A 21,184-nucleotide genomic window follows, 5' to 3' on the forward strand; every position below is an offset into this window, starting at 1 on the left:
TTCTATCTTCATTGCTCAACAATTGCCACTTGACCTATTCCTATTCATATAACATCCATGTACAATGAGCTGCATATGTTCAGAAGTACCTGGCAATATGTAAAGGAAAAGAAACATGAACAGAGTATGGGGTAGAATGCTGAATACACAGTGACATTTAAAATAAGAGCTGACATTTCTTGAACATTTAACAGATATTAATTCAATTAATTATCACAACACTCATCTCAATAAGATATAAACATTATTTCTATTTTACAGATGAGATAGCTGAAGTACAGACTAGACAAAAACTTGTCCATGGTAAGTGACTTAGAAGCAGCAGAGCTGGAATTTGACTGCCAACATCTGGCCCAAAAGTCTATGCTTTTAGTAATTACACTACGTGCCTCTCAACAATAATGTCAAGATTGTAGGAGATAATTCATGCCACATGGCCATGAATTCATCTTTGCTTTAGATCAACATCAGTAGAGAAGTTGAAAAAACACTGACTATATCTCAGCAGCAGCCTTTAGAAAAAAACAATATGCCCTAAGCAGAGAAAACAAATTTTCAAAATCAAATTCCCATTTTCTTTTTTTTTTTCATAGTCATTCTTTAATGCACTAGTTCAAAATTTAATGTGTAATAAGCCTCTAATTGCTTAAAAGATATCTTCCTATAGGTCTTGGTCGCTCACTTGTCAGTGAATTCAACATAGGCTGAACTTTGGGAACCCAAGGTCAGAATGCTCGCTCCCTAGATTGGTCCAAATCAGCATTAAGAATTCAACTGAGTCCACACAACATGAACGAATTGGATTGGCTAAGGTTCTCATACAGACAGTTGGGTTTTTGATCAGTTGTTTGGATTTCATGAAAGTTGTAAGGTCTTAAAGGTGAATAACTCCATCTGCTATTTTCCCATGTTCAGCATTTAACAGAACCACAAGCAGAGACCCATAGAGGAGACTTTGCAAGAGATGATGGTAGTAGCAATAGCAACAATAATGTTAATACAACTATATCACATATGTGCATCAATTCAAATCTTGAAATTTTAAAATAGGTGTTATTTTTAGTTAATCCTAATATGTATATTGTTATTCCCATTTTTATACATACACAGATGAAGGATTAGAGACTATAGTGACTTTTGCAGTATTATCCAATATTTTTAATATTTCTTCCTCTCTACAGTTGCCTCTCAAACTATCAAAAATTTCACAAGACAGCACGGTTTTCCTTAAAAAGAATTAAGAAGACTAAGGTTTTCCTTAGAAAGAGCAAAGCCATAGCATAAAGACCCAGGTTTTGTTCCTCTGTCACAATTTCTATATAAAAATTCTAGCACCCCACATTGCATGATTCCTGGCCTGATCCCTGAATTGTAGAGGGAGAAAATTAGAAAACTGCTATGTTTAATTAATGAATGGTCATATTTGAACACAGGGAGCTGAACAAAGTACCAAAGCAAGCTGCACCTCCTGCGAAGGTCTGAGTGGTTGGAGGGCATGTCTGAAAGCTGCTTACCAATACAGGACTCCCCGGACAGTGAATAGGTCCCAACGTCATGGAAACCGCTTCTGCACTCACAGTGGTACCACCCTGGCAGGTTAACGCAGCGGGAATGGTTGTGGCACTCAATGATTCCCTCTGTACATTCATCAATATCTGCCTCAGAGAAAAACACAAGCCCACCAGGATATTAATTTCTTTTGACACTAACCTTTCAGGAAATGCCTAAAACATGCTCATGTCAACATATCAATTAAAACTGTTTAGTCACCTAAAATGAAAGTCACCGGAAGGACCAGATCCCACATTTTCCAGAATCCAAATGAATTGAAAGTGTCAATCTTGAATGTTTTCTCTCGTATTGAACAATGCATGAGAGCTTATGGTCACAAAAAATTCCTAACTCAAAAGCTGTGTTGTCCCTGAATAACTAAGAACTAAGTTGAGGCTATTTGGCACAGTTTCGGTGTTGGGTGTATATGGCTTTTTTTTTTGGATTAAATGTTTCTAAATTGGCAATTCCAGATTTTACTGTGTGTCCTTTGAAGATATTTATGAACAAATAAGTTCAGGAAACTTGGATTAAATATTAGTAAATTGATTCTTTAAATGACAGCCCCAGAGACTTGTCATAATTATATGTCCTGCAAGACTTTGAGATAAGATTGATAATATGCAAAGTTTCCCAAATTTATTTGGCTAATAACTACCGTTTCTTGGGATACCTTTAATATCTTGCAAAACTAGTGCTGTGGGGAACACAGTTTGGGAACTATTGTTCCAGTTCTTTAAAAACTACTGATTAATTATGCTAGTCCATCAGAGGTCCTCATTCTTCACTCATTTTTAAGAAAAGGAAGTCTCCTAGGCTTTTTTAAATTTGTTTGTTTGTTTTTCTCTAGGCTCTGGCTTTTTATAATTAGCAAGTACCTGGATCATGTATAGATTTTCTAGCACAAAGCCTTGCCTCTGCACTGAAGGAGGTTGATACCATTGCAGAAAAGAGAGTTGCAATTGTTAAATCAGGTTCAGTTCATTCTTACAGAATTTCTCCAAGTAATTATTTCTCAGAATGTAGCCACTACTGTCTGGGAATCTTCTTTGACTTCTCTTGGAAATATCTGAAATATCCGACTCATGTGAATATAAATTTAATTAAAATTGGAATCTAACCCATAATGAATAAAATGTACTTTGGGATTTCTTTTAACAGGGCCCTGTTAGAAGCATCAGTTCAAGGGCAATCAGCTACCATTGGTTCTATTATCTTGACAAATCCTGTGTTGTGCACTGGGCTGTTAATTTAGTTTGAAACTGTATACTCTCATCTCAAGGCATTCTGGCCAAGTAAAGAGAGAAAAGGTGTAGTTCCTCATACTGTGCAACTCCAGCTCAGACAACTACCACCTTCTTCCTCTGTAGTACGTACTGTTCAGCCCAGAAAATCTTTTCACATATGTCATCCCTTAGGCTTCTAAATGCCCTCAGTCCCTAGGACCTAATATTTGTATAGGACCTTCAGATAGTGCAGTCAGGCTGTGAGTGTGTTTATTATAAATTCCCAGAAAATAACCATGTAGACTGTTATGCCTCAAATTCTACAAGTCCAGGTTCTCTGGGACATATGTTGGATCACTAAAATTTTAAAACTTCAAGTGGAGAAATAACTGGAGGCTGTGGTTCCTGGAGGGAAAGGGCTTATCCTAAGTAACAGAATCAGCCCACTGCTTTTTGAATACCAGGCAACAAGAGACACACACATAAGCAGAAGGCTGATTACAGAGATGACTTCTCTATGTTAGGCTGAAGGATAACTCTCTGTAACAAAGCAGCAACCAATTCAATCTCTGACATTTATTTCCAAAGCTCTCAGAAAAACCAGTCATGATCATCAGAGATTCTGTTGCTGATAGGCTGCTGACAATACTTTAGGTAATAACCATGGTTAGTGTTTTGGGAAACCAGGGGATACACAAATAAAAGCATCTCAGCCAGAGAAATCACATGTCCTGGTTTGCCTGGAAAAGTCCTAGTTTACATCTGCTGCTCTTTTACTCTCAATACCACCCAAGTTTGGAGGATAAATTATGATCAAATGGAGTATACTCCCTCAGCCCTAAATTCAATAGAAAATTTCTAGGAAGTATGGAAGTGGTGAATGATGTGCAAATACTTTCTCAATTCACAGATATTTCTGTTCCCAAAATGAAATGATAAGTTGTTTCCATGATTCACCAGGGCAGAAGTTATCTGTATAGCACAGGAATCTTTCATAAGCAGTGAAGACAATCAGACAATTACACATCTACAACTTTCCCAGAGACACTAGGAAATCCCTGGCTTGCATGGGAAATGAGAAAAGCACTAGAGAAGCTCATTTTGCCTGAAAGCTGTACTTTTCATAGAAGATTCCAGAAACTCACTGGAAATAGCCAGGTCACATCACATGCTGGTACCTAGGCTGCACATTTCTGTTCTCTGTGCAAGATCTATAATTAAAGCCAGAAAACTCATTTTTTTATGCAACCATATTGTACTTGAGAGGGGCTCACGTTTTCACTGTGTTTCTAAAACTGGCTTTCTTCTGTGTAGGTAGTCACAGTAGTATATAAAGCAACCACCACAGACCCAAATACAGAAAACACTTGGAGGCTTTTCAGCAACACTTTGGGGAATTTACAAATTACGAATGATGGTTTCTTCCCAAGCTGGGTTGTGGCTGCCTTTGTCCTCAGAGACAAAGATTTGTTTCTCCAAGTCAGCACTCCCATCCGGGAAGCAAATAAGACAGATGCTCTGGGAATGGAGTCTCTCTGAGTTCACTATGGAATCAACTCTCATTCAAGGAATTCTGATAAATTACAGTGGGCCTGGCTGCACTCACAATGTGTCAACCATCCCAAAGGAAACAAACAGACAAAAAGTCACCATTCCTCCTATAGAAAGTCCTAAGATCTTGTTTAAATCTCAGTTTAATCCAGCACAGAGCTGAAAATGTGAACAAGGAAACGAAAGAAGCTGAGGGATTGTTAGACCCACAGTATTCATTTTTGTATCCTCAGAGCCAAATGTTGACAACACAATAACTAACATTATTGCCTGGGTCACAAAGCTTACAAATGGTGAAATGTACTTCAAAACTAGCTAGAACCAGTATTTGTCACAATTCTATCATATCTTATTGACAAATCAAGAAAGGATTATTTACACGAAGATAATACATTTATTCAATTCTGTAAATATCTGTTGAGCTAAAAATATGTGCAAGGATTCTTTTTGTATTGTGGTTAATACAAAAGTAAATGAAACATGACTCCAGAAATCCAGGAGCTCATAATCAAAGGAAGGAGCTGTGTGTGTGCGTGTGTGTGTGTGTGTGTGTGTGTGTACATACTCATCCTTCAAACAACCAATCTCACCAGCTCCCTCCCCTGTAGACCTAGTGACTACACACATCTATTTTAGTACTTATCTTGTCCTATCACAGTGACTTCCTTTTTGTGTCTATCACTCAAATGCAAATTTTCCAAGAAAATGGACAACATTTTATGCAGCTTTACCTTGCTAGTGATACCTAGAAATGGGAGTAGCAAACAATTTGAAAGTGCCCAATACAAGTCTATGGGAATAAATGTATGAAAAAATAAATGACTGGTAGATTGAATGAAAGGAAAAATTAACAAAGGCTATAATGGAGATTCAAAATACCCCAAGATTTCCTGGTGCTTGCAAATCACAAAACTACAAAGGCAAGCCATAAAACTAAATAAAAAGTAAATTTAATATTTGTATGTTATTTTCCTCTAAAAGACATCATGCAGGGTCTATTTAATACTTTGCTTCTATAATCTTTAGATATTTTAAGTGGGCAAAATAGGTAACAAAAAGAAATAATGGCAATGGTGTTATAAGAGTAATTTCAATTATGATTACAATGATAATAATTATTACAATTGCTATAATTGTTACAATGAAAAGACCTACCTAGACCATGAATTTTTCATTTACAATGAGAAACAGATGAATACCCAAGGCTTGTTTATGTATAATGTATCCTAAGCAATACATTTAATCCTATTTGGGGCATATGGTAAATTGTCTATATAAAGCCAATTGCAAATAAATCTTTGGATTCTTGTAAAATCCATCTCTAGAGCTGGATGGATCTCTTCCTCCATCTAATCTCTTTCCCACTGAATTTGCAATTTGAAAATTTATAAAACCAATAAAGGTTTTCTCAAAGCTTATTTTCAAAGAGGTACTTTCGTATTTCATACTAACAGTTAAAATTTGCAGTAAAGTAGTGGCTCAAGTTGTGGTTGGATTACACCTTTGCTAACAGTTTTTAGGGTGATAGTGAGTCATGAGAAAAACTTTTGTTGTTTTCATTAATTCAACAAAAGTTTATTGAGCACTCCCCATGTGCCAGTACATTTGCCCCATGTACTAAGCACTGTATCATACCCTGAGAGAGAAATAGAAAGATAAGATCTCTGTCCTCCAGATATATAGAGTCTATAGGGCAAATAGAATATAAAAGAAAAATAAACTCTGGTTATAAATATAGGCTTTAGAGACAAACATGACTTCAAATTCCTGTTCAACAATGGACTAATAATTATTTAGATTTCATAAGTCTTTGTTTTCTCATCTGTAGGTTGAGAAAGATAAAATCAAACATCATGTGATGGTTTAAAAAGACTCTTAAACACAATCTGTGTATTAATTTTGGACTAAATATTACTGCTATAAAACTGAAGACAGAATAAGTGGATTTTGAAAATATATATATATATCTATATATATTCACCTTGCAATCAGGAAACTGGTTAGGACTGAGACATTATTTCCTGATCTTTAAAAATATTCATTTGGATTTTGAGACATTTGTAACCTTGTTATGCATTCAGAAATATAATCTATAATACATGCCTCATAAAGATTTTGATTCTCTTCCTCACCAAAAAAATTCACATAAGTTTAAGGAAGTAGAATTGGCAATATAGATTGCCACAAGTACATCAAACACAAACCTGCTTGTTTTCTATTATTTGCTGAATGCCAGAATTGTACTGAACATAACATGCAAAGACCTTGTAGTAGAAACAGGCTAGTTCTTCTATCTTTTTTTTCTTGGGATCTTAGGGATATGCCTGGAGCATACTTCCTCTGTAAGCATGTAAGGCCATGTAACTGAGCTCTAGTTACAGAGTTAGAAGTGACATAATTTCAACATGGTTCATAAACATGCCTAATATGATCCTCCAGAATATTTCTACCTACTCACTAAAGGCCAGTTTCCAGGAAAACCTTGGTAATCATGTATTGAAAATACATTTTTCTGCCTGGCTCCCTGGAAGACCATGTAGACCAGGTCCCTTCCACAGACCTAAAACTGTCCTGGGCTATTTAGAATGAGTAAGAAATGTATTTCTATTTTATTGAGCCATTACTGTTTGAAGCTGCTTTTTATTGCTAGCCAGCATTTCCTAATTATTATGAGATCCTTTTCCATCTTCAGGGAAAAGACTGTGCTCAGGTTAGAACTCATACTGATGCAATATCTAAAAATAAAAATAGAAACAAACAAGAAAAAAACTCCAGCACTAATAACAGATTATGCAGGCAGCTAAAGAAGTGGAAGAAGTTTTTTGCTGAAAGTCAAGAGTCAAGATAACACATAACACCAGACAAAGCTTTGTAGTTAGATATATTTGAGTTTGAATTCTGGTTCTATTACTTCCTAGCTATACAACTTTGAGCAAGTTATCTTTTTTGAGCTTCAATTTCCTTGGCTTTTAAGTGATAACGTCACTGTCTTAGTCCATTTTGTGTTGCTATAACATAATACCTGAGATTGAGTAATTTATAAAGAAAAGAGGTTTTTTTGCTCATGATTCTAGTGACTAAAAAGTCCAAGATTAGATGGCTGCATTTGGTGGGGGTCTCAGGCTGCTTCAAGTCATAGTGGAAAAACAGAAGGGGGTGGGTATGTGCAAAGAGATCAGATGGCAAGAGAAGCAGCAAGAGAGAGAAACTGACGAACCAGACCCCATAGGAACTAATCAATTTCTATGAAAGAGAACTCACTCACCCTCACTGGAAGGCATTACTCTGCATGAGGGCTATGCCTCCATGACCCAAACACCTCCTACTCAGCCCCACCTCCCAACACTCCACACTAGAGATAAAAATCAACATGAACTTTGGTGGGGACAAACCACACCTAAACCGCAGTAATTACTTACCTCATAATGTTGTTGTTTTAAAGATTAAATGAGATCAATCTAAAACCTACAAATTCAGACATTCATTAGGCAAGTGATAGTTCTTGTTTTGTAACTTATTGTCCCCACATGCCAAGACAGTCCAAGTCTCCAGGCTTCAGTTCCTTACATGTAAAATGAAAGGACTGTGCATTTATGGCCTCCATTAGTGCAACAGTTAATATTTAGTATCAATTTGATTGGAATGAAGGATGCAAAGTATTGTTCTTGGGTATGTCTGTGAGGGTGTTGCCAAAGGAGATTAATGTTTGAGTCAATAGATTGGGAGAGGCAGATCCACCCTGAATCTGGGTGGGCACCATCTCATCAGCTGCCAGCATGGCCAGAATAAAAGCAGGCAGAGGAACCTGGAAGGACTACTAGACTGACTGAATCTTCTGGCCTCCATCTTTCCCTTGTGCTGGATGCTTCCTGCCCTGGAATATCAGACTCCAAATTCTTCACCTTTTGGACTCTTGGACTTACAGTAGTGATTTGCCAGGGACTCTCAGGGTTTCAGCCACAGACGGAAGGCTGCACTGTCAACTTCCCTACTTTTGAGGTTTTGGGACTTAGACTGGCTTCCTGGCTCATCAGCTTGCAGATAACCTATAGTGGGACTTTACCTTGTGATCATGTGAGTCAATTATTCTGACAAACTCCCATTCATATATTCATCTATCTTATTAGTTCTGTCCCTTTAGAGAACTCTGACTAATACAGATTTTGGTACTGAGAGTGAGGTGCTGCTGTAAAGATGTCCCAAAATGTGGAAACTACTTTGGAACTTGGTACAGGCAGATGTTGTAACACTTTGGAGGGCTCAAAAGAAGATAGGAAAATGTGAGAAAGTTTGGAACTTTCTAGAAACTTGGAGCACTCAGAAGACAGGGAGATGTGGGAACGTTTGAAACTTCCTAGAGACTTATTGAAGGGCTTTGACCAAAATGCTGATAGTGATATGAACAATAAAGTCCAGGCTGAGGTAGTCTCAGATGCAGATTAGGAACTTTTTGGGAACTAGATTAAATGAACTGGATTAAAGGTCATTCATACTATACAAGGAGACTGGCAGCATTTTGCCCCTGCCCTAGAAATCTGTGGAACTTCGAACTTGAGAGAGATGATTTAGGGTATCTGGTGGAAGAAACTTCTAAGCAGCAAAGCATTCAAGAGGAAGCAGAGCATAAAAGTTTGAAAAATTAGCAGCCTGATGGTGCAGTAGAAAAGAAAACCCCATTTTCTGAAAAGAAATTCAAGCAGGTGGCAGAAATTTGCATAAGTAATGAGGAGCCAAATGCCAATCACTAAAAGAATGATGAAAATGTTTCTGGGCATGTCAGAGACCTTCCCAGCAGCTCCTCCCATCATAGGCCTGGAGGCCTAGGAGGAAAAAGTGGTTTCCTGGACTGAGTCCAGGGCCTCTCTGGACTTGGTACACTGCATCCCAGCTGCTTTGGTACCCTGCATCCCATCAGCTTTCGGACTTGGTACCCTGCAATCCAGCTGCTCTAGCCCAGGGTAAAAGGGACCTAGGTATAGTTTGGGCCATGGCTTCAGAGGATGCAAGCTTGAAACCTTGGCAGCTTCAATGTGGTGTTCAACCTGTGGGTACACAGAAGTCAAGAACTGAGGTTTGGGAACCATCACCTAGATTTCAGAGTATGTACGGAAATGCCTGAATATTCAAGCAGAGGTTTCCTACAGGGGCAGAGCCTTCATGGAGAAACTCTGCTAGGGCAGTGCAGAAGAGAAATGTGGGACTGGAGCCCCTATACTGAGTCCTTACTGGGGCACTGCCTAGTAGACTAGCTGTGAGAAGAAGGCCACCATCCTTCAGACACCAGAATGGGAGATCCACTGACAGCTTGCACCATGCACCTGGAAAAGTTGCAGACACTCAATATCAGCCCTTGAAAGCAGCTGGTGGGAGGTGTTTACCCTGCAAAGCCACAGTGGTGGAGTTGCCCAAGGCTGTGGGAGCCCACTTCTTCCACCAGTGTGACCTGGAGGCGAGATATGAGGCCAAAGATTATTTCAGAGCTTTAAGATTTAATGACTACCTCATTGGATTTTGGACTGGCATGGGGCCTGCAGCCTCTTTGTTTTGGCCATTTCTCCCATATTGGTGTGTTTACCCAATATCTGTACCCCCACCATATCTAGGAAGTAAGTAACTTGTTTTTGATTTTACAGGCTCATAGGTGGAAGAGACTTGCCTTGTCTCAGATGAGACTTTGGACTGTGGACCTTTGAGTTAATGCTGAAATGAGTTAAGACTTCGCGGAACTGTTGGGAAGACATGATTAGTTTTGAAATATGAGAACATGAGATTTGGGAGGGGCCGGGGGTGGGCAGAGCCTTCATGGAGATGATATGGGCAGAAATTTCACTTTGCATTGTAATAATCCCCATGTATCAAGGGCGGGGCCAGGTGGAGATAATAGAATCATGGGGTCAGTTTTCCCATATTGTTCTTGTGATAGTGAAAAATCTCAGGAGATCTGATGATTTTATAAATCGGAGTTCCTCTGCATAAGCTCTCTTGCCTCCACCAAGTAAGACTTGACTTTGCTTCTCATTCACCTTTCGCCATGACTGTGATCCCTCCTTAGCCATATGGAACTGTGAGTCAATTAAAGCTCTTTCTTTTATAATTACCCACTCTCAGGTATGTCTTGATTGGAAGCATGAGAACATACAGCTAGTTTTAATATTCTAGAATATGGATATCTTAGCTTTGGGCTCATAGCTTCTTCTGCTGCTAACAAGCTGAGTGACTGTTAAAAGGTTTAAATAACCTCTTTGTACCTCAGGTTCTTCATTAGGCAAATGGCAATTTTAAAAACACAAATTTTGTCTGTCTCACAAACATGCTCCAATAAGGTATAAAAAATCTCTGCAAAGTCAATTCATTGCCTCATAAAATATCAGGTGACATCATTATTGCTGTTTCTTCTTTGTAAGTCTTTTTTAGTAACTAGTTTTTGTGTATTAATAATGATGTCAATATTATTGGCAATATAGCTCTCTGACTTTTGTATATTTCTTTCTTTAGTGACTTTGCACAAAACAATCCAATCCATTTCTTCCTGGATATGGCAATCTAATTTTATCTCTGAAGACCTTCTGTCTTTTCTCTAACAAACTGTGCTCAAATTCTCCCTAAAAGAATCCATCTATTAACATTTAAACTCTCACCTTTATTCTGGGGACTCTCTGATCTATATCACTAACACAAATTCAGAAATGCATTTACTATTGCCTATGGATTTGCAAATCTCAGAGATCTCTTCATTTCAAACGTCTTCTGCCAAAAGCTTTACATGACATATGTTTCTATGTACCAAATTCATTTTCCTCCCCAGCACTCCTTCCTCACTGTCATCCCTCATAACCAATGAACAAAACTATTAAAGTTTGACTGCTATTAACATTGAAGATTTTTAAAAGATGGAACTAGATCATATTCACTCCAAGCCTGAAAATCCTATGATTCTGTGACTTTTTAAAATATCCTGCCCCTGTAGTAATTACAAATGATTCTTATTGTAAAAATCTCATACCAGGCACTCAAAGCATAAATAACTGACCTCACTTTAACTACCAATTTGCCTTTATTTCTCAAAATTCTTCATCATGAAACCTTTGCACTGTCTGAGGTTGCTGCTTTAAGTACCACCTATTCTATACTCAGTTGAATTTGAGGCTTCCCATCCTGCAAATGATTGTTTTAAAATTATAATCCAAGCACAAATCTTAGAATAGAATTTTAGAATATTCTATGATTCTTACTACAGTTTCTCTATCATATAGCAAGAATTTTTGAAGTTCCATCTATTAATAATTTACGATGTGTCAGGCTCTCTGACAAGTGCTTTATATTCACAATTCCATTTGATCTTCAGAATGCCTCTGAGATCATTTTGAATTGCTCTAGTTTTACTGAAAATGGAGGAGTACATGTTTAAATAAGATACCCATGGTACAACATCTGGGAAGTGGCAGAGTGGGGATTTAAACCAAGGTCTACTTGACTCCCAAATATGTATATTTAATCATTATACTATATTGACTCTTGTACACTTGGGGGAAAGAGGGAATTTCTCTTTTACCATCTTCTAGAACTAACCACTATTCCAGGCCTTAAAGGTTAAGCTGACTTAACCATTGCCAACAGGTTTCTAGGTGAAAGAGTTGAATAGAGATCTCAGCCAGTGCTACCACACAGAAGGAAGAAATTAGAATTTGAAATTAGCCAAGTTAATGGCATAATATAAAACAAATAAACATTCATTTTATTTATTTTGTATTAGGCCATTAACTTGGCTAATATGACCCATGCAAAAGAAAAAAAGTAGATAATAGAAACCAACAGTACTGTTACCCAGGCGATGGATTTAACACACATGACTTCGAAGAAACTATTAAAAATATGTTCAAAACCATATTAAAAAAACATACTGAGTTGAATAATGAACAGATTTCTGCTATCAACCAAGGTAGAGTAACAGGGACTGAATTTGTTGTTTCATCTGAAACAAACAGGAACAAATGCATACATATGTATATATTTGTATGTATATATGAGTTTTCAAGATACTGGAAATTAGGTAACTAAGAAAGTGATCCCTAAGAAACATAAGACAAATGAGAAAAGTGCTACAAATATCCTAGTTTACTACTTAAGAGAGGTCCAGGCCATGGTAAAAGGAAGGGAAACCCACGAAGAGCCTAGTGAACTATCTGGTTTGAGGATACAAAGATGGGGATACAGGAAGACCAAAGCAAGCAGAGGTATATAGCAGAGTATTGGAGAGGAGAGAGCTGAACAGAGAAGTAATTTTTGAAGTTCTGCAGAGAATACCAGTCAGGTAATCAGCAGAGTGCTAATCAGAAAATGAATATGATGAAATTATCCAAAGCTGGAGAAAGACCACCAAAACATATTAGAGGTAACAGAGGCTGGCACTTACACAGGAATAGAAATAGTACATGCTTCCACAAGCCAGACTGGGGAATCTATAAGGCATTGGATAATACTGAATCTATGGTATAAAAAAACAAATTAAAAAAACTGCAAAATAGTAGACCCAAACACAACCATATCAATATTTATAATAAATGTATATTTATTAAACATTTAAATAAAGGCAAAGGTTATCAGACTAGAAAAAAGCAATACCCAATTGTTGCTATATAGAAACAATGTATTTTAGATACAAAAGTGCAAACAGGTTAAAACAGAAGTATGCGGAAAGATATTTCATGTAGACATGAATGATAAGAAAACTAGAATAGCTACACTGGTTTCAGAAAAAAAAAATAGGCTTCAAGATAAAGAAAATGTACAAAGATAAAAAAGTCATTTTATAAAAAGAATCAATTGGCCAGGAAGATATCACAGTCTTAAATGTATAGGTTTAAAAATTTTCTTTGTATAAATTTACGGGGTACAAGTATAATTTTGTTACCTGGCTACATTGCATAGTGGTGAAGTCAGGGCCTCTACTATCTCCATAACTGGATGTACATGTACTCATTAAGTAATTTCTCATCATCCACCTCCCCTCCCACCCTCACACCTTCCGAGTCTCCATTGTCTATCATTTTACATTATATGTTCATATGTACACATTATTTAGCTCCCACTTATAAGTGATAACGTGGTACTTGTCTTTCAGTGTCTGAGTTGTTTCACTTAGGATAATGGCCTCCAGTTTCATCTATGTTGCTGCAAAAGACATTACCTCATTTTTTATGGTGGAATAGTATTCCATTTTATATATCTAACACATTTTCTTTATCTAATCACCTGTTGATGGACGGTTAGGCTGACTCCCTATCTTCATTATTGAGAATAGTGTTTAAATAAAAACATGACTGCAGGTATCTTTGATATAATGACTTTTTTCCTTTGGGCACAACAGAGTGAATAGACAACCTGCAGAATGGAAGAAAATATTTGCAAGCCAAAGATCTGTTAGAAAACTAACACCCAGAATTTATAAGGAACATAAATAACCCAATAACAAATCAAACAATCTCATTAATAAGTAGGCCAAAAATATGAATATACATTTTTCAAAAGTAGACATACAAATGACTGAAAGTATATGAAAAAATGCTCATGATTACTTATCAGCAGAGAAATTCAAATTAAAACACAAAATATCATTTTATACCAATCAGAATGGCTATTATTAAAAAGACAAAAATTAACAAATGTTGGCAATGATACAGAGAAAAGGAAATATATTCTGCTGCTGGGAATGTAAATTAAAACAACCGCTATGAAAAACACTAGAACTAAAAACAGAACTACAATTTAATCCAGCAATTAACACATAGTTTTTAATGTCAAAACTTCAAAACACATGAAACAAAAATAAAAGAGCCAAAAAGGAAAAAAAAAATCTAGAGATTTAAACCTCTATTTCAGTAATTGATAGACCAAAAAAAATCATCAATATAGAAGATGTGAACAATAATAATTGGCATTTCTTGAATGTTATACCCAATCACTGCAGCGTAAATTTTCTTTACAAGTGTGCATGGAATGTTGACCAAGGTAGAACAAATCCTGGTTCATAAAACAATTCCCCAAAATTCAAAAGCTTGAAATCTTACAGAGTCTGTTTTCTGGTCCCAATAGAATTAAATAGATATCAAATCAAAATTAGATACTTAGAAAAAGTACAAATATTTGGAAAATACACCAGTTCCAAAAGCCAATGAATTAAAGAAGAAACCACAAGAAAAATATGAAACATTTTGGGCTGAATTATATTATTAAACAACAGGTTGAAATCTGTGGGAACCAGTTAAAGCAGTGCCTAGAAACCAATGTGTAGCTGTAATACTTATATTCAAAAGAGAGAAAAGTATAAAGCCAACATTCTAACTTTAGCTCTGTAAGAAATCAGTAAAAGACAAGCACATAGATTTTTACCCTACATCTGGTCCTACCCACAGAGCTAGGGTATGTGAGATAGGATTAGTGCCAACATGAGAGTAACCATAGGACTCTATGGAACTAAAAGGAATATTTCTAAATTTGCCCTGAGGCAGAATAACCAGATGCATTCATTTTTAAATTAGAACCAAATGAGAGACCAAAAAATGTTTCTGCACATGGAAACCAAACAAAGGAGTCAAGGACAAAGGTTAGAGGAGTGGTCAGGGAATACAGAACTAGGAGAATGGAAAAAGGTCAGCATGGGGTAAGGAGCAGGTGCATGGGGAGGGGCCGGGCAGAGCACTTGAATGGTAAGCGAGTGTTGATGCACCTTTTGATCCTGGGCCCTCTGTTGTAAGTGACACTTTAACCCTGCTTACCTTTCTTCTCCTCAAACATACTGGCTCACAAAATGTACAAGTCCAGGGGCTCTAGACTCTATGAATCCATGCAACTAAGCAACATTATCAGGGTTTAGGCTCTTTCTGTATCTCCACTCTGCTCGTCATCATCTTACTACCCCTATTAGGTCAGAAACTCTTCATGTAATGGCTTCCAGATGTTCTAGGCAAACATCATTTTAAATCTGTCAAAGGGAGAGATTCTTACCAATAGTATTGGTACAAATATAGGAGTTGAGCCTCATTCATCTTGATTTGGTTACATGCTCAGTCCTGAGGTAGTTACTGTGGTCACGTCTGGTTACCAGCCCATCCCAAGAGCAAGAGGTAAAATTAGCACTACTTAAGATATCTTAAACTGAGAATTTAGAAAGGCTTGTTCTGCAGAAACATATTAAATGTCCTTACTAGAATAGGAACTGAATTCCGGGGAGACAAAATAAACAGATGTCCCTTAGGCCTCTTTTAATGTTACTTCTATAGCATATTGTGAGATTAGTATTGGCTAAAGAAATCATGCTACTTTGACAGTGCGAAAAGCTCCTCTGTTTAATGGGCACCTTCCACACCTTCTACATCTCTATTCTCATCTCTATTGTCCTACTAGTGTTAGAGTAAAGTTGTTGTTGTTGTTTTTCCCAAAGTGACTGATATTGGTATTTACTATTGTCAAGAAGGTAAATAAAAAAGATGTCGATATCACCTGATGAACTATGCATGAAAGATACCTCTTTGAGGATTCTGGGAACACAGCGGAGTAGTCAGCATCAGGAATCTTTCTCCTGACCTAGACTACAATTGCACTGGCAGAATCTGCCTGATGTAACAATTTTAGGACTCTGGAGTCTATTTGAAGGCTAGCAGTTTCCAGGGGAAGGCATCCAGGTACATTTCGGTCAATTTTAGTTGGCAGAGTGGTAGCGGCTATTCCTTCCCCATCCTCCATCCTGGGGGTAAGCATCACACATATTTTGTCTTTCTCCTCTATCCTGAGTGATACATCCTCCACCTCCCACCCATTCGCTTTCAATTAGAAGAACCTTGACTTGCTTGCATAAACAGTAGTGTTCTCTTAATCAAAAAAAAGTAGGTCTCCTAGCCCAAAGGGTAAATCACTCTTGGTCTCGGTCAGTGGTTCTCAAATAGTGGTCATCAGACTAGCAGCATTAACACCAGCAGGAAGCATACTATAAAGGAAAATTATCTCGTCCCACCCAGCATACTAAATTAGAAATTCTGGCTGCATTTAAACACGCTTGCAGAATCATCTGAGGACTCTACTTTGAGAACAATGTATCTATAATAATAATAGAATCTTCATCCTTTTGCCCAGTGATTTGTCTATATAAGGGCATGTGACCAAGTTCGTACCAATGAGAAGTAAGGGGAAGTCTGCTGGAGATGGAGTGGCAGTGGAGTTGACTTTCATGGTTAAATGACAGAATTCCTAATATGTTCATTCTTGTTAGCCAGCTGACTGGAGGACGTGAGGACTAGACAGGGGCAGCCTTCTTTAGTTTATGAAAAAAATTCCATTTAAATCACAGAAACACCAAATTAGGCCTTTGATGTCACTGAGCTGCTGAACCAACCCTGAAGCTACATATTTCCATATTTCATGTCATGAGAGATAATTAAAGATTTTATTATTAAGTCACAATTACTTGAATTTTCTATTACTTCCAGACAAATTAAATTAAACCAATAGAATATTCTTATCTGCATTTTACAGATAAAGGAAACAAATTGGAAAGATATCAAATAATTTCCATAAGTCAACATATCTAGTTACATGGTATGGTAAGTTTTGGGCTTACTTTTCTCTGAATACAAAACTTCATGAGGCTACTCTACCTCTCAACAGATCACACTGTCACTACCACCACACCACAAGCCTGATGATGGCAGGGAACAAAAGGGACTATATGTTTCACTTATTTCCCTTATGCCATTATATCTAATCCTGAGTGGCTTTATGGACCAAAGAATTCCTAGTTAAGATGGGAGTGAAGACATTCTGAATGATGCTTTATTTTCCTGCTTAAAAGGAGGAACACAAGTTGATTTTTAATTTATTCTTCATGATGTTAAACCTATCTCTTTAAAGACAGGTCCACAATTTTCTTTGAGTATTTCACTAGCCTGCATTATTCATAGTAGAAGTATTTATGCAGACATGATCAATAAGATAATTCACCTCCAAATGAAACAAGGAGGCTTCAGCCCTAATGAGAACTGAAGAATGTAAGTCAATACTTTAGAAAACTTCACCATATTTCTGTCATCATCTGATTACACCCAGAGAAAAATTCTTTCATGTCGTGTAAATGGCAGACAAGTAACCATCATAATGAAAAAGTTATTTTGAGGGGGAAAAAAAAGCCTTTGTCAAATTCACAAAGTTTTATAATTGTGCTTCTGAAAGGGGGAAAATTAGCATCTTTTTTTTTTTTTTCAGTGAGTTGGAGAAGAAATTAAGATGACAAAATTCAGGAACTCTTAACAGATAGAAGCACTGGGGTTTACGATTCCCAAAGAGCATTTATACTGCTTTGTCAGCTTGTGGCTCCACAGCATCCTGGATGCACTTGGCTTGAAAATGTCTCTGCAGGACTTATGTCTTTGCTGCTGACCATGGATCCAGAGCCACAGCTGGTCCCATGAAGAAGAATCTACAACTTGAAAAGGTTGGAGCCAGGACCAAGTAACAAGTAGAAACAAAGGGACTGAATCATTTTTCGTTGAATAAACTTAACTAAACATCTTGAAAAACCACTTCAGTATATAGAGAAGAAAGACTGTTGAGAGAGTAGCTTAGATGTGGTGGAGGTCACTCAGAAATGACTAAAAAGATAATGTCATTGCCCATGGCCATTTGCTGTCTATCTCTTCTCAGTGCCCATGGAAAAACTAACTCTTTTCAATTGTGTGAGTTAGGTAGCATAGTGATACTGGTTATGTCTAAGAATGTCTAAAGCCCACATGCTTAGAAATCACTGAATCATAGAGGCGCAGAGGAATGACATGTTTGTATGCCACCATATTCAAGATCATACACCCCAAAGATTACAGATTCCAGGCAGGCAATCTAAATGAGTGATGTAGCCCAGGTGTTGGTAAACTAGAGTGTGTATGTTCTGCCCAAGGGGAGCAGCTATTATGTAGCTCCAAAAATGTTACCATGCCTTGCTGAAATCCCAGAAAAGATCATTCCTGTACTCAGTCGAAGGTTTATTCACTGTCTGTCTAATTGGTTACAAGGTTGGTTTTATTTGTTTGTTTGAAAACATCATTTAGACCAACATTGTCCAGGACACATAAAACATAGTTTTCATTGAACTTGAGCTCTCGGTTGCAAATTCTGAGTCCAAAACCACTCTTTTACATGTGGAAAAGTTGAGGTACCCACAAGAGAGGTGATATGCCTAAGGTTTCCTAGTTAATGGGACAAATATCTAAAAGCATATACCAATGCCAGCCAAGCACAGTGGCTCACGCATGTAATCCCAGCACTTTGAGAAGCCAAGAAGGGTGGATCACCTGAGGTCACGAGTTCTAGACCAGCCTGGCCAAGATGGTGAAACTCCATCTCTAATAAAAATAAAAAAATTAGCTGGGCGTGGTGGCAGGTGCCTGTAATCCCAGTGATGCAGAAGGCTGAGGTAGGAGAATAGCTTGACTCAAGGAGGCAGAGGCTGCAGTGAACCGAGATCGTGCCACTGCATTCCAGCCTGGGCGACAGAGCGAGACTTCATCCCAAAAAAAAAAAAAGAATACCAATTTCAAATTGCTAGACACACTTGAAGTAACTGTGTGTGTGTGTGTATGTGTGTGTGCGTGTATGTACTTGACAGACCATGTATAAAACAGTTGTCCCATAAGAGAATAATATATTTTTACTGTAGCTTTTTTATATTTAGATATACAAATACTTACCATCATATTACAATTGTCTATAGTATTCAGTACAGTAACATGCTGTATAGGTGTGTAGCTTAGGAGCAATAGGCTGCACCACATAGCGTATGTGTGTAGTGGGCTAGACCACCTAGGTTTGTGTAAGTGTACTCTCTGACATTTACACAAGGATGAAATGGCCTAATGATGCATTTCTCAAAATGTATCCCTGTTGTTAACCAACGGGTAACTACACCTACACACACACCAAAGATACACACACACACTCGTGTATAGGATATCTATAACCCAACATATGCCCACTCAAATATTTTGCTAGATCCTAAAATTATAAATAAGGAAGAGGATGAACAGTTTTTTCAATGCCTATAAAGTACTCAGGTAGTATGTTTTAGTCACCATGGCAACCCTGATAAGTACAACTTACTTTCTCCATTTTATAGAACAGAACACTACGATTATATGTCACCTTCCCAAGGCCACAGAATAATACATGATGGACGTGGGATTCAAGTTCAGGTGTGTCTAATGCCAAACACTCTGTTCCTCTATAAGCAAAGTTGCCCCTTTCTTCCACCTTCTTCTGTGAGACCGTAAGTAACCACACGTGGCTTCTGCCCTCAGTGATCTCACAGTCGGGTGGGAGTCAGATGTAGAAACAAGCGTGTCTCTGGGGAAAATGCAGTGCCAATAACATTTAGAAGCAACAGCACTGCTGAGAAGACATCCAGAGCTGGCTCTGCATGAAGCTACTCATTCAGCTAATTAGAGCTTCATTTGCTCTACCTCCCCAACTGGTAGTGAGCAAAGTTCAGCTGCCAATTTCCTCCTTGCAATCTCTAGACAATGCTCTGGCTTCAAAATCAAAGTCAGATCACGGAATCCTTGAAAGAGTCTTTTTGATGTGAAACGCTGTGCCTTGGAGGCTTAGCAATAACAACTATTCCTTAGGGCAGGTGCAGTATGGAACCAGAATGGATGTGCTATCACAGACAGTATCCACTGATCCTCACATCCCACACTGGGGGATGGAGAAGAAAGTTAGTGGCAGGTAGCAAGAGGAAGGTCCCCCAGAAAGAAATAAATATGTTGCAGTGGGATTTGATTCTAGTTCATGATATTTGCTCCCTCTTCATCTGCTGAACTTTCACTCTTCCTATGTCTTTTTTCTTTCAGTAATTGCCAATAAGCTACTCCCATCTGTCCCCTCCTAACCTTTTGCCATGGCTTATGCTGAAGACTGAGATTTTCAGAAAGCAGTAGAAACGTAACAGCCAGACAAATCCACAGATCATTTCTATTGAGGCCCACATGAAGGTCAGTACTGTAAAAATGATGCACATGGTTACATATAATTAAAAGCAAGTGATAAAAGGGAATTATTAAGTAATTTGTGTCAACACAAGAGTGCCAAGAAAAAGTCATTTTTCAGAGACTTTCACCATTTCTTCATTGCTTTACCCTCAATTTTACCACTTACCTACCCTACCTTCAAGCTCTAAGAAACCTCTCTAAGAAGGATTCTATCACCCATTGCCATCACTGTGGCCATCAGTATCACCTACCCCGCCCTAATCCTGCCTTCTTAATAATGACATTGGCAAAGGAACAAATACATTGGAAACCGGTCCTCAATAAAATAGGACAGGACCGTACACTGTAGAAAGAATAGTTTTCTCAATCCATAAAGCAGGGCTTTCTTGTCACAAAGAAAACTGTCCAAACCCCTGTGCCAGACCTATTCCCACAGCCTTAGCATAGACGACCCCAACAGTCTGCCCTCTGTCCAGAAACAGCCCACATACATTGTGTGATTTTGTTTGGCACATGGAGAGCCATATTTAAATATTGAATCAGATGCCAACGTTAAGATTTTGGATTCCTGGCATCTCTAAAAACAAGAGAGACTAATCTGGCAACCTTCAATTCATGTTGCCACATGGGTACAACAGGCAGAACGCGAGGAGCAACTGCTGCCTCTAGGTGGCGCATGGCCCCTCCGCTACAGAGCAGTCCATCCTTGGCTGACTTTACACATATTTGACAGATTTAGAATTCTGAGTTTGTGACACCTGGCCTCATATCGACAAGGGCAACAAAATCTCTACATTCTTTGGATGGTACACCTCTAACATTATAATT

The 21,184-nt window shown here is 37.9% G+C and overlaps 1 protein-coding gene across 3 annotated transcripts in view; it reads right to left on the reverse strand.

Annotated features, from left to right (window-relative positions):
- NELL1 (neural EGFL like 1) overlaps positions 1-21,184 on the reverse strand; it is a 912,020-nt gene that overhangs the window by 40,230 nt on the left and 850,606 nt on the right. For 2 of the 3 annotated variants that reach the window (XM_012456482.2, XM_012456484.2), the window contains one exon: positions 1,515-1,655. The exons of the other annotated variant lie outside the window; for it this stretch is intronic. In XM_012456482.2, coding sequence (XP_012311905.2) covers positions 1,515-1,655 — 141 coding nt within the window. The remainder of the gene's footprint in view (positions 1-1,514; positions 1,656-21,184) is intronic. 3 annotated transcript variants of the gene reach the window in all.

Source organism: Aotus nancymaae, unplaced genomic scaffold, assembly GCF_030222135.1.
Source record: "Aotus nancymaae isolate 86718 unplaced genomic scaffold, 86718_ANA_hifiasm-v0.15.2.pri h1tg000059l, whole genome shotgun sequence".
In the NCBI taxonomy this organism is placed as follows: Eukaryota; Metazoa; Chordata; class Mammalia; order Primates; family Aotidae; genus Aotus; species Aotus nancymaae.